Source organism: Saccostrea echinata, unplaced genomic scaffold (genome assembly GCF_033153115.1).
Source record: "Saccostrea echinata isolate AGI-Se365-2 ecotype Australia unplaced genomic scaffold, CSIRO_AGI_Sech_v1 ptg000012l, whole genome shotgun sequence".
Lineage (NCBI taxonomy): Eukaryota > Metazoa > Mollusca > Bivalvia > Ostreida > Ostreidae > Saccostrea > Saccostrea echinata.
In genome coordinates this window covers 8701956-8728263 of record NW_026889761.1, presented here as the reverse complement: position 1 = coordinate 8728263, position 26308 = coordinate 8701956, and the positions used below count along the sequence as shown (strand labels likewise).

The window sequence follows — 26308 nt, the reverse complement described above, 5'->3', positions numbered from 1 at the left end:
TCCTTCGTCAATATTTCCAGCATTGCAGCACTGATACCTGAGTGTTGTAAGAGGATAGATTTTATGGCTACCTCTAAACACCTGTACTACTTCACATGAAACTTGTCAATATCATCTGCTACCGATTTACATGTCACGTTTTTTGTGGGTGGAGGGTGAAATGGTGAAGTTTTCATCAAAACTAATCCCACACGAATACCAACGCCTCTGGCCAATAGTTAATCTGTATCCAGCTGTACAGAAATTAGAAACCTGCTTTATTATAGTGAGGTCAAATGTTTACAGAATTATGAATTTTTTATATGTGGTATCAATTGTTAGATGGCATGATTTAAAATCATTAGGTGATAATTTGACTCCTTCATAGGAAGAATTTGGCTTATTATCTAAATTTGATATGAGTTATGTCGTTTAAATTATATATATGAAAGTGTATGTGCTAATGACTCCTTACCCCAATCAGCTGTAAAATTAAGAAAATTGTGTGTAATTAAAGGTGTGTTCTTATAATTTTTCAAGGACACTCATTCACTGGTAGTCTACTGGTTTATTGTATAAAAAATATTTAGAATTTTTTAAAGAACATTTACCTGCTCAACATTGCAGTAATCTTTCAGCTCTCATCTTTTTGTCCCCCACTATAACTGAAATTTGGGGGATATTAATTTGGGTCTGTCTGTCCATCTGTCTGTCATTCCATCTGTGTATAACATTTTTGTTTCCTGATGATATCTCAAAAAGCCTTTGAACTTTTGCAATGAAATTTTATATCATAACTCCCTATGGACTAAAGAAGACCCCTATTGATTCTGAGGTCACTAGGCCGAAGGTCATAAATTCATACATTCTCTGTGTGTGTAACACTTGATTTTGATTTTGAGATGATAAAGTTAAAGGTCAAGGTCAGAAATTTATACCTTCTGTCTGTTTATAAATCTTTCATTTCTTGACTATATCGTAAAAAGCCTTTGAGATTTTGCAATGAAATTCACTATCACCATTCCCTATGGCCTTAAAAAGTTTCCTATTGATTTTGAGGTCAAAGGGTGTTTAAAAGTCAAGGTCAAAAAATTATGTATTGCAAAAAATGCCTTCCAGATGATTAATGTTAGTTCTCTTTGAGGTTTTTCAATTAAGTTATGTATCTTAACTCCAAGTGACTTAAGGAGGACCCTTATTGATTTTTGGGTCCAAAGGTCAAGGTCAGAAATTCATACAAAAGAAAAAATGGTTTCCAGATGATAACTCTAGTTTTCCTTGAAGTTTTTCTATGAAATTTTATATCTTAACTCTGTATGACTTAAAGACTGCCCCTTGTGATTTTTATGTCAGAAGGTCAAGGTGGAAAATTCATCTTAAAAAAAAAAAATTATTTCAAAAATTAATTTTTCATATTTCCTGCTGATCATATATGACCTTAATGTTTTCTTGGCGATAACTCTAGTTCTCTTTGAGGTTTTGCAATGAAATTTTATACTTGTAATGAGTCAATATGACGTAGTCAAGATTCTTATTGATTTTTAGGTTAAAAACCAGGGTCAGAAATTTCAAATTTATTTATTGCATACATAGTTTTCAGATGGTAATTTTAGTTCTCTGTAAGCTTTTGCAACGAATGTCTTTAACCTAAAATAGACCCTATAGGACTTTGAGGCCAATGACTGAAAGGTTAAGGTTGACTTATTTTTCTTTCTTCATCTGCATATTTTTTCAGTTCTTCCATTCTCTTCTTTTTTTTTCTGAATGTGGGGGGCACAAATTCTCTGACATAAATTCCATGCCTCCTTTGGAATAGACAATGCAAGCTGAATAAAATCTTAAGTATGTCCATTGACCATGTTGATATAGATAATTTAAATTAATAAAAAAAAAATTACTGATGTAAAGCCTTTTCAGTTACTTAACAACATTAAGAAGAAATATGTGTATCCCAAACATAAAAAAAAACAGCAAAAAAACCCCTGAAGTTTTCTGTAATGCTGTTTTGTAGGTAGCAGGTATATTGAAGAAGAAGGACCTGAAATATTTCAAGGAGAAGATTCTAAAGGAGATTGCCCAGTCTGTTGCCTTCCTTACCACCAATGGCACATTCTTCATATCATTCTTCTGCATATGGAGGTAAAAAAAGTCACCAAAGGCATTTTACTGTAGTATATTGCTAGCTTTTGACAAATGGTTTTATCATATCACTGAAAAAAATAATTGCTTTATTTGATAGACATTTTACATTCAGGAAATTATTTGTACATGTAACTGACATAGCTTCAATGAAATCAATTAATATCTATAATCTTAAAAAATTATCAAATATTTCCATAACATCATAGAATGTGAGTACCTGTAGCACCAAGTTCTATATTCCAACTTTAAGAAGATAAATCTTAAAAAATTCAAAATTTTTTGAATCTCCAATGATTGTTGATATCTTTCCAGAAAGCTTGCAGGTTTTTACTCCTCGTACTGTACGTTTGCGTGTGGAATTCCAGCATGTGCTTTGTCAATAAGTGTGGAGCGAGCTGACAGGTACTCTGTACAAATCGTGTTGCACCCTGTACTAACAGATTCTGCTCACTGACATTGTCTACCTGTTCAGATTCTACTTTCACTTTCATTTTTTTTTTTACTTCTGGACAGTTTTACAATGACTCTGAACTGAATCTGTCTTAAATGTCTCTTATTTTTTTTATATATTAAATTAGTTTCTCCTCCAAGTATTTTTCACACCTGAGATCTTTCAAGATTGTCAGATTTTCCAATACTTCAAATCAATAAGGAAGAATAGGTGACATCCATTGCTTGCTCTACATATAGTAGATTGTTCCAAGGTTGTAATGGACCTCAAGCACTTTTGTATTCCTTTTCAGTTATGTTGAAATACCTGCACTAGTTTTGAATTAGATTTTGTCAACCTAGAAATAGTGCTTATATTAATTGGTACTAAAGTGTTGATGGTTAAAATTTGTGCTTGTACTTGTTTTGTGCTGATGGCAAAAACTAACTGGATTTGTAAAATTATTAATGATTTTTGAAATACCCTCATTAAGTTAAAGTTCCAAAGAGTTATATGTTGGAAGAAAACATTATGTAGATTAACATAAGACATATGTAGTGTGTCATGTTACGAGAACTTCCAAGTTTCAATTCTTTTCAAACTTATGTTTCCCTGAAAGTTGGTATAAGAGAGTATAGTCAAACTTTGTTGTAGAGAATTTGTTACAGTGAATAGCTAGTTACAACAAAGATTAATTCCCATCTAACAGTTACATGACAGTGCTTTAATTTGATATACTGTGGGTTCTATATAGATATGACAGAATGCTTTAGTGCCCCCCTGGATACATACATATGATACTGTATGTACAAAAACAAGAATATCCAATAGAATCTGTAACATGTATATAATGCATTCCTGAATTGTGGGAAACAGGTAAAGGGGTCATGATTTTGCTAGTACTAGACATTAATCTTAAAAATCTTGGTTTCAAAATAAAATTAATGAATGAACAACAAATTATAAAATCTGTTCAGAGTACAAATTTCTCTCATTTTCCTAGAATTTTAACTTTTTCTTTCCAAAAATAAGAGCTGTCAGGCATTTTGCTTTTATTTTCATAAGTCTGCTTTGATATTGTATACTTTTTGATTTATGCATGTGAAATTGTTTTCTTCCCAAGGGGTTAGTTTATTTTTCAACAATATGCAAATATGTATTTTATTGAGGGGTTTCTAGTAATCTTGGAACTACTGAAGTGCAAATTAGTTGTTGCTTTGCCAGTGTTGTAAAAAACATTGTTTGTCAGTGTTAGGTTAAAAAAAGAGCATTGTTAGCATCCAGGAGTTGATAGCTGTTGATGTAGGCAGTTGAATTCTGTGTTATTTGATGCTCTCCTAAAGGCACACAAAGAAAACCAAAGCCATATTAAAGATTAGGGCCAGGGTGCAACACTCTCTCCCATATACAGTAAACATCTACAGTGACTTTCTTTTTTATTCTCCTTAGGAAGTTATTAGGTCACTTCTATTACCCCACGACGGCATTCATACCGGCCGCCCTGGCCTCTCTAACTGCCATCCTACTTGAAAGGAAGTCCAGGTACGCAAAACGTTACCATGACAACTGAATATTTATATATATGCACATATTGGAATATATAAATATTACTTGTAGTTGAGTCCTTATTGTTCTCTCGGGTTTGCAGTGGATTTGTTGATAGATTAAATGTTTTGTTTTCTTTGTCTTGCATGTTTGGCGTTCGGTTTTCAAGGTGTTCTGTGTAATAATTCTACAGAAGGGGAAACAGTGATAATTCTCTTGTATAGAATTGCATGCTACATTTGTAACTGGTGCTGTTTTAAGTAGACTTTCCCATTATAATGACAGTGATAATGTCCTTGTAAGTTTAACACTAACGAAATAGACAATCAGCTCTAATTAGATTAATACATTTATCTTTCAATCAACATGTCTTTGTGTAAAAAGTTAAAAACAAATGTGTTCCTTTCAAAATTAACATTCATTTAAAAGGGGCTGAAGAAGTTAACATTGAGTTAACATGCAGTCTTGATTCTGAATTTGAGACCTATGAAAAACATATACAGTTGAACTTCGTTATCTTGAAGACTGAAATCTTGAATACCAGGGATATGTAAAAGTGAGTTGGCATTTCACACTATTTTTATGCCCCCCGTATCAAAGATTCGGGGGTATATAGATTTTGCCCTGTCCATTTGTCTGTCTGTCTGTTTGTCTGTTTGCCCGCAAAAACTTTAACCTTGACCATAACTTTTGACTGGTAGGAGCTATGACTTTCATATTTCACATGTGTATTCCTTGTGACAAGACCTTTCTTTGGGTACCATCATATTTTTTGAACAGTTGATGCTTGGGGTTTCAAACTTCACATGTGTATTCCATGTGACAAGACCTTCCTTTGAATACCAACAACTGTGACCTTTTGACCTTGGAGTTTGACCGACTTTTGAAAAACTTTAACCTTGGTTATAACTTTTGAACAGTTGGTGCTAGGGCTTTCGTACTTCACAAATGTAATCCTTGTGACAAGACCTTCCTTTGAATACCAGCAACTTTGACCTTGGACATTGATTTACTTTTGAAAAACTTTAATCTTGGCCATACCTTTTAAACATTTGGTACTACAGCTTTTATACTTCACATATGCATTTCTTGGGATGAGACTTTCCTTTAGATACCAACAATTATAGCCCATTGACCTTGACCTTGGAGTTTGACTTATTTTCAAAAAACTTTAACCTTGACCATAACATGTGAACATTTGGTTCTAGGGCTTTCACATTTCACGAACATGTGTATCACTTTTGACAAGACCCTACCTTGGGGCCCCATTTGACCTTGACGTTTTACTTACTTTTAAAAAACTTTAACCTTCGCCATATCTTTTGAACAGTTGGAGCTAGGGCTTTCAAATTTCACAGGTATATTCCTCGAGACAAGACCTTTCTTTGGGTACCAATATTTTTGATCTCTTGACCTGGAGTTTGACTTGCATTTGAGAAACTTTAACCTTTGCCTTAAGCTGCTATATGGGGTCTTCAGTGTTTCACAAACACATCTTGTTTCTCTCTGTATTTTATCTCCCCTTTTATCTAGAATCCTTAGATATCTCCAAGTTTAATCTTGGTCAAGCTTGAGTTAACAAGGTTTGACTGTACTGTATTCTTTCTTGAGTCTGCTGTAACATTTATATACAGAACCCTCCCCAGTTTCTTATAAACATATCTGTAACTCAGCAGTTTAATGCACAAGAGTATAAATTAAGTGATCTATTCAAATGAATTAAAACATGTATGTATAATTATTTCATTCTTCTTTTTACTGCATGCCTAGCTGATATCATTTATTTATTTCTTTTTTCTCATCATGTTTATTGTTTACATTATCTATTACTACTAATAAAGATGCTTCAGTATATGTACCTGATTATACCATATGTTTTGATATAGACACTATATTTTTCAAACCAAAGAGGGATAATCTCCAAAAACAAAATACCATGCAGTAATTTAAAAAAAAAATCAGATTTAAAAATTCAAGGCAAAATTTAAATTGTACCAATTAGAGCCTATATCTATAGCTTTATATAAAAAAGTTAAGGATATATAATTAAAATTCACTGAGGTATGAAGATCCAAGATCTTTCAATCAATCTGAAAAATTTAATTAATATATTGTATCTGGAAGTGGGCGGGGCATTCATTGAAATTTGGATGGAATTCTAACAATCAAGCAATGGCTTTGTGACCCTTTGTGATTGGTATTTTATATTTTTACCCCGGGTCTGCACCCAGATACCTTATAGTGCTCTCTGACTGCCACTGACATCATTTCATTCAAATATAGAGAAAAAAAAATCCTCGAGATATTAGCTATTCAAAAATACCTAAAAATAATTCTCTATTATCAGGTCTGTTCATATGTAAAAGGCATGTAGATCTTGGCGGAGTTTTTTTTCTCTCCCTAATCTTTACAATTTACATTGATAAAACATTGAATAGGAACTTTGGGTATAGTAATGTATTTACTGAGAACACAATCAGATTTCTATAGAGGTGACACAATGATTTCTCCCCGCATGCATCCGTGCTGACTGACTGCATTTACCTGATGAATAGCGGGCTGGGTGACATCTCAGAATATGACAATACGCCGTCAGTTTTGGCACGCAAAAGGGTTGGACTGCGCTTACAATATGATTATATTCCATGAAATTCATTTTCAAAAAGAAAATTAATTTTCTGGATATGTGACTTCTATCAAAGGGAGAGTAAAGTTGCATATTTTTTAGACAACAGAGGACTTAAAATGGTTGAAAAGAATTTTTTTCTGCGATTAAAAAAAATTAACTGGCTAAAGGACATAAGCAGAGGTTAATTGGGTTTACCTTCTGACTTAAATCTTATCATATTTCAGGTCTCCTAATGTAAGAATTAGGGGACCATGGTTATCGTTTTCAAACAATGCTGAAAGATTAGAAATTAACTTGTATCGGGAGAATGGCACCTAATTAGGTTTTCCCAGAGTTCCTTTGATACACCCTGGTCAAGTCGTATCAAATTATGGGGACCCTTACTGAGGCAAAAAGATTTCTCTGTTCTGATGTTTGATGTGAAAATTAAAAACATCTGATCTTTTTGACTTAGGAAAAACAAGGGCCCCAATTATGATTGCTTTGAAGAAGATAGGTAAACCGACATTTATGTATTTTAAGAGGGAAAAATAGCAAAGTATGAGTGCAAAAATTTCATATAATTTGAGGGTTAGTTTGCTGAAATATTTGTGAAACTTTTTATATCAGATAAGAGGAATTTATAGTTGTTTTTCCAGTCTTCTGTGAGAAATGAACAAATTCACCTCCCATAATATTTCAAGCAAATTTTAAACAAGAATCGTACTTCTGTGCTTCAACAGGCGGAATTGATTTTTCTTGCATTATTAGGATAGAAAGATGTTAAAGCAGTAAACTGATCTTGTCGCAGTAGAGAGTCCGACTAATGCATCCTATTTGTCAACAAGATTCTTATCAAATTTAAATAATTAGGATTCTCGTCAGAATAGTTAGTGTTATAAGAATTAGGTAAGTGCTATGTCATTATCTGTTGGTTCTCGTAATAATGATATTGATCCCCATAAATAGGCTCCGAGCATTTGCGGAGTAGCTATAGGAAGTGACACCATCTATTCCCTTAGATAAATAAAATGCTTTCTGCCTCGTTCACTTCCCTCATGCTATAATTCCGTTTTTATCTCACAGATTTACCCTAATGATTTTTGACAAGTGTCATTATTCATTTCTTCATGTTTTGTTTTTTTGCAAGGATGCGGCTTCCATTCTGGTAATTGTGCCACATGTTCAGATCCCAGCAATATTTCCCATTCTTTCAGGGCCCTTGCAGAATTCCTAATAATTGGACAGAGTTCTTCTCTATTGTGCTATTCAGTACTGAATACGTTTCCCAATTCTTTAACTTATTAATTTTTTTATTTCGAAAAAAGGAATTCAAGAGTTCGTTTATAGATTTTCAGTACCACTTAGAAGATTGACACATGACGAACAAAAGGGTAGATGGCTGACAACCTTTTTCTGGGTGCACAAATTTCTCCCAGCAGGAAATTAAGGTCGCAGAGAGCGACAAAGATTATGTATTTGAAAACTCATTTCATTTTCATAGTGCATAGCTAATCTGTCAATTTTCCCATTTAACTTGAGAGGAAATTGTTTGTATGGATTTTTCTGCAAGTTTTTATCAATGTGAGAATCGACTATTCAATATTGCATAGCGTTGAATACCATTCCCAAACCTAGGATAGCTGAATTTCAATGATTATTTTCTATAAACAAGTTTTTCAATTATTGTGCAATTCATATTTTTTTTAATGGGGATGTCAATTTCTATTGTGTTTCATGGACATTTCAAGGAGAAAGTCTCAACAAGCAAAATCTCACAATAATGGGTCAGTTCTGTCATACTTTTGGACATTTAAGAAGAACCCCTCACATTAATAAAACACCAAAAAGGCGGAGATTTTTACCTCAAGAACAAGAATTAAATAATCTAGCTGTAAACAGAAGCACCGAAGAAAAGATTTTAAAGTTGGTTTAATTTCTCACCCAGCCATAAATTTGTCTGTCAGGCAACTTGATGCTTTTCAGTAAGCTTTTATTGGTTTACGACAGTTAAACGCTCAAAAGCAATAAGATATTATGGGGGACTGCCAGCTTGTTATTTTATACACCTTTTTTGATTACTCTGATAAGGAGGTGATAAAAGTCAGATTTTAAAATCTTGTGGAAGACTTTGAGGGGCCTGGACGCTGACACTGATGAAGACTGGACTGTCAAGTCTCTGTACTCCGTTAATGGAAATTCTAATTACATAATATAGAATTACCCCATCTTCCATACAAAACATGCACCTCAGATTATGGCTTGATGGCTAATAGATAGGATGATGGAATTTGACCTTTCAAGTGGGATAAAAAGAATTATATAGAAAAATGGCAAAATTTGGATTAATTCTATATGCAAGACATAAAATTTTGCATACTATAAATTTTCTGTCCATTTGTCCCAGTGCCCCCCCCCCCCCCCCCAACTACCATACCACCCACAGGCATACACATGCAGTTCCACCATACAGATTTTGCATGCATGGGTTCATAGGTAAAACCTCATTACTTGGTAAAATCTAATTACATTGTATGTACTTCATGGTGTAAAAAACTCAGTTACTTCTTATTAAAAGAGGTAATTCTAAACATTAATTTTTACACAAAAATAATTTAAAAGTCCTTGAATTGGATTATTAGAAGAAAAGGGCCTTGTGACCTATTGTAGCTGTTTCCCCATCCCCAAGATCACAGAAAGGCAAAGGGCACCTGAACATCAGGGGGAGATAAGCAGGTCAGATTACGTAGGGGAGATGATAAACATGACCTGGTATGTGTAGCTGCTTTGATTCGGGGGATGTTAAATGTGTTTATTTTGACAGAAAATCTATCTTTTCTTGTCATGGCCATTTTTATTGCACAACATAACTCATAATTCTGACTTCTTGAAGAATGACTTTTTTTTTGTTTACTTGGGTCTAGCTTCTGCAGCTAGGAGTGGGTAATGCTTCTCTGTCGGTTACAATTAGTGAGATATCTCCAGATAGTATCTTGAGCTATAGCTTCTGGTGTGACCTGGATATTGTCAAGATTGAAGCCTCTCTTGAGTTTCTGATCCCACTAAATGCCTTATGACCTTTTTTATCCTTCTATCTCGATAATTTATGAGGGAGGAAAAAAGATACTTATAATGACACAAAGTAAGAAAATGCTGTAGGGTGTCTTGTGGTTTGAAAATCCAAAGTAAAATCTGAACCATGTATTCTTGTATTTCATGAAGAGGTTTTAGTATTTTAAAATTGATTTAATTTTAAATTTTACTTAATATTTTAAGTAGAAGCTTTAATATTGGTATTATGTAAATGTTAAGTTTTAATACATTTTTCACATTAACTAATCATTCAATTAGTCATATGCATGGACATGCGCTGCATTCATGCATGTAGTTTATAAGAACTACAAAAAAAGGGAATATGACAGGGATCGAAATGAATTTAGCATACGAGTAATTTGGAAGGATACAATAATAGAAAATTATTCATGCCCAGGGCCAATAAATTTATTTATCATCATGACAGTTTTATTTGTGACACTGATTATCATTCGATACTGAATCTTGTCTGAATAATACTCGATGAATTGATTAAAAAATACTGTGGGATCATAAGGGGCAGTAATTAATCCTTCTTTGTAACCTGGGGGCCTTATGTCATCATTGAGGGTGGGAGAAAAGCCGAATATGATTTCCATACTCAAATAGAGGGATCTCCGATGCATGCATTCATTGATGGAAAAAATACATGGACAGGCAAATTAACAATGATATGAATATGAAATTGATTTGAAATAAGATAGCTGCCATGGGACATTATAGATTGTTAATTATAGGAGAGGGGATGTAGTGTTCTCTTGTTTGCATTAATCATTTTTAATGAAAAACAATAAAATTTTATTATCTTTTTCAGGAGAGGTCTTTTGGCGATTTACATGGCAAATGTGGTAAGATACTCCATACGGCAATGTGTCACAATAAATGACAATTAAACCAACAATAGCTGATGTTTTCCAGAGAGTGTAATTTCAGATCTAGTCATTTGCTGGTTCAATATTTCTGGAAATGCATATAATTCTAACACAATGATTGCTTGATTTTAAATGAGAATGACAGTTTTTGAATACACATGGTATGAACAGAGAATTATGCAGTAAAAAAGATTAGGCATCTTTTCTACAGGGAATATTTACTTTTGCAAAGTCATTCATACATTGATTATGGAATGAATTTTTCATGAAACTCAGTATGTGCGAAATTAACACATATAATCTGAAATGAGTAAAGTTTTATGAGCATCAAAAGTTCCTTGATCCACTGTGGAGGCCATTTTTCTTTTGATTTTAAGAGATTATGAAAGCTGGCATCATGCAGATGTGATTTTTTATGAAAAAAAAATTGTAAGCTGATTGACAGGATGTTGTTATTTTGTATTCACTGATGCACGGCAATAAGCTGGTGGTGCTCAGTGAAGCGTGACATTTGACTGCTGATGAGGCTTTGTGACTGCCATCCTGGCAATTTCTGCAGTAAATGCCAAGTGGAATTAACCTCTTAGCCGATGCTGGGCCGATTCAATATCCCGCCGTGTGTCGCATTGTTGGCCCAGGGTTTTCAAGTACGCAAATCTGGCAAAAATTATCTCTTTTAATTCCACCATTCGGCTTCTGCTGTGAAACAAGTAGACCACAAAAAATAACAACTCACTTTCAAAAACAGCAATGAGTTATGAACTGAAAACACTGACCCAGAATGTACATTATGAATTGAGTTACATGTATGGTTTTTGTAGTGTCTGGTACCTTTATAGTTTGTTTGTATGGCAGTTGGCAGTTATATTTGTCATTAGGACATCTAGTCCAGCAATTGTACAGATGAACAGATTTTTTGCAACCATTTTATTTTTGTTCGTTTCTATCCATTGAAGACACTGTTTATGTAGTAAAGATTTTCTTAGTCAGTGTAGGTAACTGTGATATAAAAAGTTTGAAATGACCATTGATCAATTGCAAAACAGTCATGGCAAATTTTAAATTATTCAGATGAATTTTTGAATTATATCCAGTTACAGATAGTTATGTCCAAATAAAGTCTGTGCATTAAAAAGATTTTGAATTAATTTAGATTCATTAAATCATTTTAAATCTGTTGTGGCAGGGTTGATACTAGGGGTTGCATTTAAAAGTTAATCCCTAGGAAGTTTTTTAGTTTCAGTCGATGTGTTTTTTTCTTCCTGAAATTTATACATTTATGTGAGTGCGAATCTTTCTGTAGTTTTTGGTTGACTTAACAAGTCGAGTGCACATTGAGATGGAATGTGAAATGAGCGTTTGTCATTTCCCATTCAAGAAGAAGAGAAGCAGAAGATAAAATGTAATCCCATAAAAGCTTCCATTGGAAGCAAACGTCAAAGTCCCGCTGTCAACTAATACATCTATGCCCATGATTAATGGCTTATATAATTCATTACGCATTGATGAATGAATTGTAAAATTAGAAAATGAGATAATATGCCCCGCAAACTATCGTAGTCACCTTGCTGTGTGATGTTCTGCCTTAAGATCATGATAATGAACTTGCAGAACTATTGTATTAGAGTCATACTCTTAAGCAAAATATACTTGATTAATTAATTCTTTTTGCACATCAAAAATAAAACTTTAGTATCATATTTACATGTGTATACTATTTCTAATATGCAGAATATGCATCATTTTTTTATCTTTTGAGGTAAAATATTATGCAAAAAGAAATGCACGTTACTTTCTTATGAAGATACAAAATTGATAGTGTAAATAGCCGGGGTTCATGCAGAAATTCAAGAAATAAGAACTCTTTGTTAATTTATTGAATTGAATGTGCTTTCCAAATTTTTAAAGAACTTTTTTTCTGATTTTAGGCGACAGAAACTGCTTACAGAATGATGCTATCACGTGGTTGGATGAAACCAGTCAAGCATGGAGAGGTGAGTCATACTGCTCGAACCCACGTTACGTGTTTGGATTACGTCACAAATCTCTAATGACAAAACGTGGCTGACAGATGGGTGAGGGATAATTTAAAATCGTTGATGAATGGTTATTGTCTTGCCAGTGCGGGGATCAGATCTGGTGAATCCGAATTATCTGATGTTGTTTAGAGCGAGGGAGAACTAACTAGGAATTTTACTGTCGTCCTTTATATTGTAATGGTGACACAATGTCTAGAGAAATTGGAAAATTTCTCTGGCATTTATGCGAAATATTTTTGGGAAAAGCAGATTACTGTGTATAGGGTATTGATTTTTCTTACTAATCATAAAGCGTGTAATTGTTCATTTGATTTATGTGCAAATTGAGTTAGAAATAATTTGTTGGTTTAGAACAGTATTTGCTATAACATATCTAAAGATAATGGAACATTCTCATTTGTCTTTATTTGACGTAAATTTGATGAAATAACTGAAAAAGTGCTTGGTACTCGTAGGACATGCAATAGATTTTTTTTTGGTTTGTGGTTTTTGATACTTGTTCTTTGTTAATTATCCTGTGATGTTTGGTAAAATGGTCCATATGCCAATATGAAAGCTGATCACTTATTTTAAAAGCTATATTTATATACAATAAAGCCAAATAATAATTATAAACACATTACTGGGGAGAAGAGGGGGGGGGGTTAAAAAGAGTTATTCAATGAATAATGGTTTTGTTTCTGGGATCTTTCAGAATATACCCGATACATAGAGCAAAACATATGGTCATTTGTATAAATGAAGAAGGCATTTATGCAAGCATTGTCAGTTGAATTTTGATACCCATAGACCCCAAAATGCTAATCTTTACATTTTTTGCATAATATTTAAATCAATGTTAATAAATTAAATATAGTCTAAACTTTGTTATCTCAAACTCCAATATCTGGAATACCAATGTTTTCTTTACATAATTTACCCTCAGTATCTCAAAATCCTCAGATATCTCTCAGTTTTTTTTTTAGTCCCATGGAGTTCGAAATATCGAGGTGTGACAGTGTAATTATATCTAGTAATGATATTAAAAATAAATAGATTAAATACAATAATATTCTTATGATTTCCTAAAATTTTATTTATGTTCCATGCAAGCCCTTGCTGTCAATAACACATCTTGACCAAATTTTCAAGCTAAGCTTGGCCTTTTATTCTGTAAGGGAACATGTGACTGAATTAGGTAATACCTTATGAACACAAGGGATAAGAACATTTTTGAAATTTTTTTTCATGATAAAAAAAAAAATAGTAATAAATGTAAATATTACTGTAGATCTCCAAATTTTCACGACACTTTATTTTCATGAGAATGTCACTTACTCTTTATTAGAGTCCTGAGATTAAATTTTGACAAATTTTGGTTATTGCTCTCTATAATCATTAAGAATGCAATTATATGCAAGAATGAATTTTTTGCGAGCAGACTAATTTTGAGAAAATAGAGTTCTTGTGAATAAAAATTTTTATGACTTATATATTGGAGGGAGGGGGGGGGGTATAAAATTGCATACTGGAAAAAAAAGAAGCATGTGAAACTGTGATACTTGGACATTCATAGCATGCAGCTGAAGTGAAAAATGCATTTGATAAAGAGCTTAGAAATTTATGATTATTTTGGAATACAATACAGTTATATATTTATTATAGCTGACATTCTCATCTCCTTGTATCATTTAGTCTGTCATAAACAATCAAGTTCAAATGCAGTCTCAGATGGAATTCAGGGGAAAAATAGCTATTTTCTCTGTCAGGAAAGACAAATGTTTTGAAGGAGACATATTTAAAAAAGAATTCCAAAATCTGGGAGTTTTGCACATCTCAGTGATTTAAGATGCTCCTTGGGAGGTTTAAAACATCTGAAAATAAATGAAACTGATTACGGTTGGCAATATGACCATATAGAATGCCTTCCTTCTTTTAGTGGTATATCTGGTGTTAATTCTTGAATTTAATATTAATTTTAAATCTTAAATCATGATTTATTGGATTTCCTTATTTAAATGAAAATAATATAAATATGAAGTATTGATAAGGAAAAGAGAGAAAAAAGAGGAAATAATTTTTTTTTTATTTCAGTCATTTTTTTTATTGGAAGAATACTGAATGTGTACTTAAAAAATTTGGCTTCATAATTTTAGCAGCTTTGAGGCAGAGAACAATGCACTAATTAATAAATATCGCTAAAAAATCATTTATAAATACAATACACTGTGCAGACATGTGTAGCACTAATTTATGGTTATGCCAACTCCATACCCAATGATTAAATAAATTTTAAATATGCCAGTTTATCTACTTGTATGGTAAGTATGAGTTAAGTTAGCAAACATTGAGTGTGATCCAATAGCAGCCTATGCTACTAGTTTAGAATTATGAAAATTTATGATAATTTTTCTGAATTGTAATCAATGTAAACATAATGCTCATGCTCCCAAATGTGGTGGTAATTAATCATTGGGCAGAAATCAATGTGTATTGGACAGGTGTGTTAAATTTATCATGACATTAACTGTATGCTATTCATCATAACTGCCCTGTGTCTGTAAGTCTGGTGCACATAGCTGACAACACACTGGGGGGCTAAAATTTACCCACATCTGTGACTTTAGGATTGTCCACAGTGCTATAGTCAGATGGATACCGGACAGTGGACAAATGGATTTGTTGAATTTCAAATAATTGAAAAGTACTCTAATAGTATATTTTTTTGGCATCTTTTAGCAGAGTTATCTGCCCTTAAGGTCTCATGGTTCATTGTAACTGATCAAAGTCTCCCCATCGCATCAATTTAGGATGATTTTAATGGGAGATTAATATCAGCTTTTATTTTCATTATTTTCCATTTATTTAGATTGTGTAATAATTTTGAGTACTGCGAGAAATTGGTAGTACGCTAACAGCTAAAGAAACCAGAAAACAAAACAATATAAAAATATAGCTACCAGGGATTCTATGTAATTAGTGAGACTTTTATCATGCATGATCAGTTTTGATAACCGTCTACCTATTTGTCATTCTTTGATCTCGCAATTTTCAGAGATGTAGGAGAAAATGTAGTAGAAGACATTGCTTACGGAAAAATAAGACACTTCCGACAGCATCGGAGCAGAAATTCTAACAACTTACGTCTTTAATAACTGGGTGCTTTTAATTTCAGTAATTGTTATTAGTTAACGAATCTGATTGTGCGGGATTGCTAGGATAGCATAAAAAGTATGGGTACTTTTTTTTTTTTTTTTTCAAAATGTTCATTGCAAATTTGACTGCAACATAATGGCCTAGGTTGAATAACTCTTGCCTTTCTGTTACATGATATGACAAAACATGATACTTTGTAAAACTTGCATGTGCCAAAGAGTGGCAAAATTGCGATGGAGAGAAAATTTACCTTGACCTTGGGTCAGGGTCATGATGTATCATAAAGTAGATTTACCCCGGTACATATATTTATACCAAATGACCTTGATTCGGGGGCTTGATGACCTACATTTTCAACAAGTTTAAGCCTCTAACATTTCAATATTACAACAATAGTTTATATTCTCTGAATTTGTGACAAATGACATTTGCTCAAGGTCATGGCATATCATTTTCTTTTCATAAACATTAACATGACACTTTTCCTAGAGCTAAACAATAGGCAGTTCAGCTAAGTCTCTGAATTGTATTAGAACTGGTTCCCTGAGTACGCTGTGTTTTGTACACTTTTTATTGGAGCTATCTCTGAAATTCTTGAGGTTTATTTATCTGATCAAAGTCTCCCCAGTCTCAGCATTTATATTGATTTCAATTTTTACTTTGGTTTGCTTTGTATTTTCCTGTTTGTGATGATAAAGGAAACTATGATAAATATTTAGTTAGTAAGCTGTGAATGGAAAATCAGCCAAATTTGGAAAGATGGTGGGTTTATAAATAGCAAATTAAAGTGAGTTTTCATACCAAAAAAGAAGTTGAAAATTTGACTTATCTATCATTTAAAGTGAATAACAGCTTAACTGTACATTTTTAAAAGAACTGTTTCTAACAGCATCATTAGGTATTTTGTCTATTGGACTATTCTAACTGTTGGTAAAAGAATACACTTTAATGTAATTTAACCAATGAAAATTATTAATAAATCTGTCTATGAAAATATCTGAATGTTTATTCCAGTTTTTTTGCTATTAGACACATTCCAGCAAGCAATTAGTATCCAAATAATTTTCTTATATCTCAAGTATCTTATATTTTGTTATGAATCAAAATAAGGAAGCAGGCATGTTGTGGTTATCTGCAATCCTGATAACATTCCTGGATTCATTTCCATCACATTCCAATGCCAATCACAACAGATAGACAAACAAACAGGGTGTCCTTAAATGCATGGACAGATGTGATGAACTAGTATATGGAGATAGATAAGAGCTGTCTTATCTTGTTAATCACTGCTGGCTGGAGATGCTGGCTCTGGCTTGTTATGTCCCATTATCACATAAAAAACCCACAGCAACAGATCCCTGAGAGGAACTAGGGACCATGTCAAAGTGAAACATTTGAAGACTATTGTTTCTGCAGTAACTGATAACATCTTTTTTCCTTTTTGGGGGGTGGGGTGGGGAGGGTGTCTAATTTGACTGAAGACTTTTGTCTTTTTCTTTACCCCTTCCGATCAATAATTCTTCAACCAAATAACATTTTGCTTATTTAAAAAAAATGACAAAAATATATAAAACAAATCAAAATCATGCAAGAGTAACTTGTGGTAATGAAAATAATGTTTACATTAAAACATGAATATCATTTGAATTGATGAAGTTGTGGTTGACTACTAGTATTAGTTTGAATAGTTGAATGTTGGAAGGCATTTGTATGTAAGAAGACAGGAGTCACAATTGAGTGTTTTTGAGAGACTCCCTGAAATATCTTGTGATCTGGTATCTTTTTGACAGGAAATGAGTTCTGTTTGTCTGTCAGTGGCTAGGCTTGTGTTTCCTGAGTTTCTGCAGTAAACATGCTGTACAATTTACAGCCTGACAGCTCTCACTTTTTTCAGCACGTTTCCTGGAGATCTGGATGCTAGGTTTTGACAAGTCTCCTGCCTAAGCATGGAGTCTGACTGAATTAATCATGTTTGTTGGAGATGTTAAAAAAGGCTAGAGGTCTTCTAATGAAGCGGAAAACCAGAGATGTGCTGCAGAAAGAGAACTGAACATGTCTCTCACCAAAAGATACAAGATGTCAGTAGACCAAGGTCATACAAGGTCATGCGAGCAAGAGCATTATCAATTTTACAGAAACTTAGGAATATATTGGCTCCATATTGAAACAAGCTTTAAAATTAATAGTTGATGCCTGATTACAAAATGCATATAAAATATGCATGTTGTGGTAAACAAACCACAAATTGTGAAATTTTTTATCTATAAATTATGTATTTTCAGAAGTATTTTCATATCATTATGGCTAGAATAAATTTGGATGAGAATAGACCAATGGGACAGTATAACTTATAGTCTGTATGCACATTCCAGTAATTACAATGCTATTTCCTGATTGCAATGTGGATAAAGTGTACTGTTGTGTGAAATTTGACTATTTTTGTCCCTAAATGTTGTTCATATAAATAATGTAGAAGTGTTATGAGTTTACCAAAAAGACATATAAATGAACATTCCCAGCACATTTTATGGGTTAGGCTTAGTTTCTTTTCTTTTTTTTAAGCTTAGGTGAGCCAAAGGCTTAGGCTAGAAAATTCTCCAGGTTGTGTAGAATAAGATTTGTTCAAATCATAGGCAATATCTAGGATGGGACCAGAATTGGTGATCAAATATTTACATGGAATATAGAGATTTTTTTAAAAATAATTTCTTTTTAAGATGTTATGGACACAATACTTAAGTAGCCCCTAGTAGTGCAGATTCAAGTTTATTCAAATCTTCTTGGCCCTGAGGGGTATACGTAAGCTAGCTACTACAGGGATTATTATTATATAAATCTTATCGATCAGGGCCATTATGGATATGCAAGCATCCATAGTGCAGATTCAAGTTTTTTTTTTCTTTTTTCTTTTTTTTAATTATCAACTCATGGCCCAAGGGATAGGAATGGGTCAGAATAACAGGTCAAAGTTTTACATGGAAATTTCTATAAAAAAAATTAGTCTCAGGTTTGGCAGTCATATTTGTTCAAATCAGCATCCTCAAAATGTTTGGATTGAATATTAAGTCATTACCACCAGGTCTATGGTAGGGACACAATAAGGGGTCAAGTCTTTGTTACTTGCTAGTGTCCAGTTTCATTTTCAGTAAGGTATCTATGCCTTAATCCTCTTATAAGAGAGATAACTCTCACTTGCACACTGTTTATAAAATTGTCAATTTAAAAGGCGATTTCTGTCAAACTTTGCCCTGCAAGGTATGTTAAAATTATGTGCATTTTAACTTAAAATTAGATTTCTTCTGGAAAATCATTAGCTTCAAAACAAGAATTTATATGAATAACAGGGGGTGGGGGTGATGAACCTTAAGAATTGGCAAAGATCAACATCTTCCTTAAGGTGTAAATTAAATGAATCCTGTATTTAGACTTCATATTTATTTCATTAATGATTTTTGAGTTGTGCTTGCCCTGGTTGAACCATGCTTATTTTGGATCCGAAATTGTCATTACTGGTTGAAAAAGATGTTTTTAATCTGGGTCGATCTGATGAATTTTGACAGCTATAGGATTTGTGTAGCTCTTTGTTGACATTTTGTATGATAAGCTATCTAAAGCTTGACTATGATTCATTATACACAGATGATCTGCTAGTTTTTAAGTCCATTTTTTCTGGAGAATTCTTGGAGAGAAGCAGGCTTGTTTCTTCTGATAAATTCCATCATTCATCACTTACAAGTTCTGATGTTTTTACCCTCCTAAATCTACAGATTGGTGGATGCTTTTGGGAGGAAAAGTACCATTTTTACAAATTAGAAAGATCAATCAAAATTATTACAAGTAGGATAAATATTCAAAATATGTTTAAAAAGTTTTTTGAAATGCTGATTTTCTTCAATACTTGTGCATTTTAATATTTCTGCATTTCCCCCCCATTGTTTTCAATTTAATACATATTTTGTATACATACTTTCATTGGTTCTTTAAGAAGTACTGGTATTTACTGTACTGGGCTAATGTTAGCGTATTCAATTCAATGTTACTATTTAGTGTACTCATGATTAGTGCTCTAGAAGGTTATGCATTTTGATATTTTTGATGATCTACAGTCAAACCTCACTCTCTTGACCTTACTGGGACTGCCAAAAAACTGAGAGATTTTGAAATGAATTGAGACGCAGCCTATCACTTCAGCTTATCCCTGGTACTGGACATACTGATGTTTGGAATACTAAAATTCAACTGTAATATACACTCTACACATTGTCGAAGATGCTAAAATATGATTTCACTAAAATAAGAACACAAATTGCAATTTAAATTTATGAAGAAGGTAAAATAGTGTCTATTTATTTGGGTAAAGCCATTCCTTGTGGAGTGGTTCTAATAGTTTTGGACATGGTGTATAATCAAAGTTTGCACTGTTAATCTCTGACATTCTAAAATGAGGCTGAAGAGGGCAAACGGAAGCCATTCATTTCTGTCGTCAGCGGCAGGTGCCAGTTCATACAATATACGTCACCTTCCCTCACCCCTGCACTATATCAACGTTCTGACATTGATAACTACTGCTGTTTAGAGATTTTTTTCTGTGGCAGATATGTATCATGTATATATTTCATCCTGCTCAACTTTTGACATGTGTGAGAGAGAAAATGACCAGGCAGCAATCCCCGATTGTTTTAATTTATGATGACGTTGTGACTCAAAAGCATCTTCATTTTAAAAAGATAAAAATCCCTAATTTTTTTTTTTTAACCACAGTGTGCAAAACTTGTTTCCTTGGTTGACCTCATTATTTAAATGTCGGCGAAGCACATTGTACTTTTCAAATGCTTTTTTAATGCATGTAGTAGTTTAAATTGTCACTTTCTTAATTAATTTACATTTTCACGTGTGTATTTTTGGCATTGATTTCTTTAATTATAGACATGTATTCCTCATACAAAAAGTGAAAAATGCTACAAATTTTGAAATATTTTATTTTGATACCATCATTCATCATATTGCCAGATAATAAAATTGGAAGATACATGTTATAACCATTAGACGTTGAGCCATGTCCACTAATGGTAGATTTGAATTATTGACAATAGGAATTTTGAGACCTAGCTATTGTGCGACAAGCATTCCATGTAATGGTGAGACAGTAACTCGAGGGATATGTAACATTTATCACTCTAATCATTCCAAGTTATGACAGGGTTAGAATAGCAGGGGCATTTACCTAGTGTGTTCACCTTAACTGACCCCTAGGTGACCTCTTGAGGTCAAGAAGGCAGGCCTTAGGGGTGGATCATTTGGCAGGGGGAGTGGTATTTGGTCAGTAACATGCTGATAAATATTTGCACTCACACATTTTGACAGTTTGTACTTTTAATTTTCTTTATGCAAGTATGCATGAAAACAATATGCATTTATTTGGTAAACAAACTTGTAGCATAAATTTTCCAAGGTAAAAAAAAAATGGAATAATCATGATAATTAGAAGTTTATTTAATAAACACAAGCTGCATTTCACCACAACTATTTGAGAAAGAGGTTTTAAATTTAATATTTATATAGAATTTTTTTTCTCATTTGACTTTGTGATTATACTGTGATACATGTAATTGCTAATGTCATATTATTATATTGTATATGACATGTAATAATGCACAAATATAGCTCAAATTTTTATAATTTTCACGTAAAACTTCAGATGTCTACTGTTAAAAGTTCAAGGTACTGCAATAAATAGGGGAGTGTCAGATGAAATTCTGACGAGACTTCATAATCATTTTACCACAAAACATTGTCTTAACTTGTCCATACTCATTTCTCAAGTGTCATCTCAACACTATGTACTTCTGGCAGCGTATCTCCAAAGTTCGTCACAAGATTGTTGAAAAATCGGATATGGTTTTTGGATTATGTAAAGTGTCAAGGAAATATTAATTACATTTTTGTGTAAAAATTAATATACTGGTACCAAAAAGTGCCAGAAGAATTGAACATTCTTGCCAGACAGGATTTTGTGTTTTTTTCTATAAAAAAAATATTTCTTTAAACTTTAATATAAATATAGCTTGTTCATTTGTTACTGGAAATTGGATATAGAATCATTTTTAGGAAGGAGCAATTTAAATTGGGAGGTCAAGCATATCTTTCTACAGTAAAACATGGTTATAGCGAACATGCATATAATGAATTCAGGCTTACAGTGTTTTCAATCCTAGTGGTTTTAAAACACATTGTATGTGAACTGAACAGATTTCACAATTAATATTAAATGGTTCTTTGTTATAAGCATGTTTTACTGTAGTCCTTTGTACAAATTTAAGGTTCTGGAATTTATGATTTTTACCTTGAATATAGGTTAAATTGTCTAAAAACATTACATTCAATATTACCCTTTACTAATAAACCAGTTTCTATAAATTAAAAAAAAAAATACATTTAGCAGTTATTACATGGTTGCAAATATATAGATATATTTAAAATGTTATTTTCAATGTGCAGGTTTTTTTGTGCAGTTCTGACTTTCGTGAAATGTCTCTAAAAAGATTCAATCAAGAAAATGTTCATATTTGAGCATTAATAACTGATTACCTGAAATGAATGAAAATCAAATCCTTAGTTTTTTGTAGCCTTAATTCTTTAGTGCACTTATTGCGAAATTTATGATGGATTTCCTGTTACTCAAAATGTGTGGCCATGATTGTCACTTGAGGGGGAAAGAGGTGTGCCATAAAAAAATATAATATCACTTACAATGTTACTGACATTACAAGCTCATTGTGATGTTTAAGTGGCGTTGTGGGGAAAAAAATTAGAAAAATGATGATTTTGAGTACCGTCTTATACAAAATAAATCAAATTTGCCAAATTTAACTATATTTCAAGATACTAATTTAGGATTTTATTCTACATGGAGAAATATTTCATGCACCACGAAGGATAGCTGCAGAACTGTAGCGTTATGGTTTTATATACATGTATTAGTCTTTGACCATAATGGTCTGCAGCTACACGAAGGACTGAATTTCTGGAATATTTTGAAACGTGTACTTTTATTTTGATTTGACCTTGCCGGGTGTTTAATTTCTCATCATGTCCCAATAAACCCATCAACTTGTGAAGCTGACACAGGGACAGGCCTATTATGCCATTATCCATGTAGCTTCTAGTGACAGGATTCCCAAATATCATGTTGCAGAAAGCTAATATTTTCCCAGCAAACCTGTCTGTCAAACTTAGGCCTGCTAACATAATAAGGAATTAAGCCAACAGTTTGATTACATATTCATTTAAATACAAACCTTGTCTTCTAATTATGGGATTGAGGTGGGTCTCAGACAAGGTGTAATTTTCGGTGTTGTTACATATATATTGATTATATGTATGATCTTTGTTCCCTTACATAATCCATGGCATCAGAATATGTTTTGTAAGTTCAGACAACACATTCCTCAATAATGTATAAATTTTCCCAAGAATTTCTGATTCAAGAATTGCTATTTTAATAAGTTTTTCACAAAAAAAATTAGGTACATTACCAGGCATTTATGTGAGATTGCAGAGGTTGGTACATACATTGTAATTCTATTTGAAATCCCTTGAATTGCTGTTATTACAATTTTTGGTTTACACATTTTTATGCTCAGCTATGAATATGGCCAGGCATATGGTGTCTGTCATGTCTGTCTTCTATCTTTCCATCCTTCTGTCCCAATTTCTGTCTGTCCATAACACATTGCATTTAGCTCAGTTTTAAAGAAACTGTTCAAGATATTTCAAACTTCATATTGATGAGAACTATTCAACTGCATCAACATTTTTTTGACCTTGACCTTTCCTTTGACCTCACATTTCTTTTAAATTGTGTTTAGCTCAGTTTCAATGATTCAAAAGAAACTAATCATCACAAAGATATTTTTATATAAGCTTATGCACTGATACTGTGATTCATAATTTGGTGAGAATTTATCAACTGTGTCCAATTTTTTCTTTACCTTGACCTTCCCAGTGACCTTTGACTTTACTTTTTACTAATTTTTTTTGTGTTTAAAACTCAGTTTTAAAGAAACTATTTGATATATTTTCATCAAACTTCATACAGTAATACAAATTTTCATGTTGCAATTTTAATGAACCCTGGGCGGGGCATTCATGTTTTACAGACATATAATTTCTAGTTTTTAGACATTTTTGAAAACTGTTAAGAAATTAGAAGATATTAATAATTGTAAATATTTTTGGATATTACAAAGAGGTTCAAAAACAGATAATCAAGGAATAAGTCATTGGATGAAATATGATGATAACGAACAGTATTCAAGCTCAAAGTCCATTAAAACAATACAAATTGGGAGCAGAGCAAATGCGGACCTCCAAAAACGGGTGGGATCAGGTGCCATGGAGGAATGAGCATCCCCTGCTGACTGGTCACACCCGCTGTGTGCTCCTTGTCATGATTGGTAAATAATGGAAAAATCTGTCGACAATTTAGTGTGTAAATAATAGCCTAACAATAAATATGAAACACGTCGGTCAGCATATGACTTAATGATAGGGATTTAAAAAATTATATTTTTCTTTCCTTTTCATAATTGTACCACTTTAAATAGAAATGATAAACAGAGTTTGAAAGGGTACAGGGACTATATTTTTCTTCTCAAAATTACTACAGAATAATGAATTTAGTTAACATTTTCTAACAATCAAAGGCATAAAGGAATTTTCTGAAGTAACTGAAATTATTAATTATGGAGTTAAACTTCAAATATTTCAAAATAAATATGATTTTCCAAACAAACTGCAATCTTGTTCGACTTTTTTATAGCTTCTAATTGAAGAACAGATTTGAGCAAAAATTATGTAAAAGGGTTTTTATCTCTCATTAATTGGTCAAAGCTTGTTGTTTTTGTATCTTTATATGACTTCTCCACCAAATGTGAACATAAGAAAAAATAAAAATAAGGAATACAATAATTATAATTTCATTTATTTTTTAATACAATAAATATAAAAGGAATTCCTCCTTAATAGGTAGATGCATGCATGTATAAATGCAATCACCAAGCCAACATTCATTTATTAAATTTACAGAATTTTTTGTTGGTCAATTCATACATCATAATCTAATTAAGCTTTAAAACAGTTGATCATGATTTGATAACTAATAAATCAATACAGTAAAAATATTGATATGATATTCATTATTTTGCGACCTTTATCTAGACATTTTCTATATTAGCGCATTGCCAGGTGTGAATTGAGGGAAGAATTAAGTCTACAGTTTACTTGATTTTGATGTTATGTTTACCTCATTTGCATGAAGTGGAGTAGAACAGTCATTGAAGGTTACTTGAAAAGGTTAATAAGTGTCAAAATTCCTGTTTATAGTCACTTCCCTATTTATAGAAATTTTAAGCTTATGTGCAGTTGGAATCCTTAAAACCTTATTTTTTCATTGGTTAAATAAGTTGAGAGTGTCTGGGAGTTGATCATAGTTGGTGATTTTTAATGTCATAAAGTGCAACAAAATAGGCATTTTAGCTCACCTGAACCAAATGTCCAAAATCTGTCTTTCTTTGTAACATGTGTGTGTGGTCTTTTTTTTTTTTTTTTTTTTTTTTTTTTATTAGAAAAAAGAGATATATCAAGTAACATACTGAAACTTTTTTTCACATTCTCTCACACATTCACACTTCCCCTTCTGACTTTAAACAAGAATGAAATAAAAAAAAATTATTAACAATGAGGTACAAGTATTCCATTTGAAAAAATAGTTATTGTTGGTGCTTTAATAAATGTTTATAACTCAAAAATATTAATCCATGGTGACCATAAGTTTTCAAAATTGTTCATTTCAAATTGTTGAATTGATATGCATTTTTCTATTTTGTACTTAAGAGTTAAAAAATGTAGCAGCCCATTAATCATAGGTATTTTGTTTTGCTTCAAGCAGGAAAATATATATTGCTTTGTATAAAGAATAATGAAATTCATCACCCTGTTATGATAAAATAATGGAGTTTCACCAAAAATAATATTACACATGTTAAACCCAACTCTTTTAGAAGTTTTTGTAAAAATGTGCATACTAAGATTACTCCATAATGAAGAGATTTTTGTGCAATTCAAAAATATATGTTGTATTGTTTCTATCTCCTGTTTACAAAAAGTACAGTGGTCATCAGATAAAATATTTATTTTCTTCAAATAATACTTCACTGGAAGGATTCTATGAAGGATTCTATACTGTAACCATTGAACAGAAGTATCCATAGTTGTTCTAAAACAAACCTTAAAAACATCTTGAACACAAATATCAGATTCCAAAAACACTGACAGTTCCTGGTTCCATCTAAATATTGATGTAGGAGTGACAAGGTTACTATTCAAATATTTGTAAATTATTTTTGTGCACTTCTCGTATACAATAATATTTTCAAAATAAAAAGGAATAAAAGGTGTACATTGT

The 26308-nt window shown here is 32.4% G+C and overlaps 1 protein-coding gene across 2 annotated transcripts in view; it reads left to right on the top strand.

Annotated features, from left to right (window-relative positions):
• The window catches only part of LOC133185298 (transmembrane protein 135-like), a 65428-nt gene that overhangs the window by 3688 nt on the left and 35432 nt on the right, over window positions 1–26308 (top strand). The window contains exons 2-5 of one of the 2 annotated variants that reach the window (XM_061320428.1): window positions 1991–2118; window positions 4001–4093; window positions 10612–10645; window positions 12598–12663. In XM_061320428.1, coding sequence (XP_061176412.1) covers window positions 1991–2118; window positions 4001–4093; window positions 10612–10645; window positions 12598–12663 — 321 coding nt within the window. Of the gene's footprint in view, window positions 1–1990; window positions 2119–2433; window positions 2524–4000; window positions 4094–10611; window positions 10646–12597; window positions 12664–26308 lie in introns of both variants that reach the window. The other variant, XM_061320429.1, reaches the window with a different exon arrangement.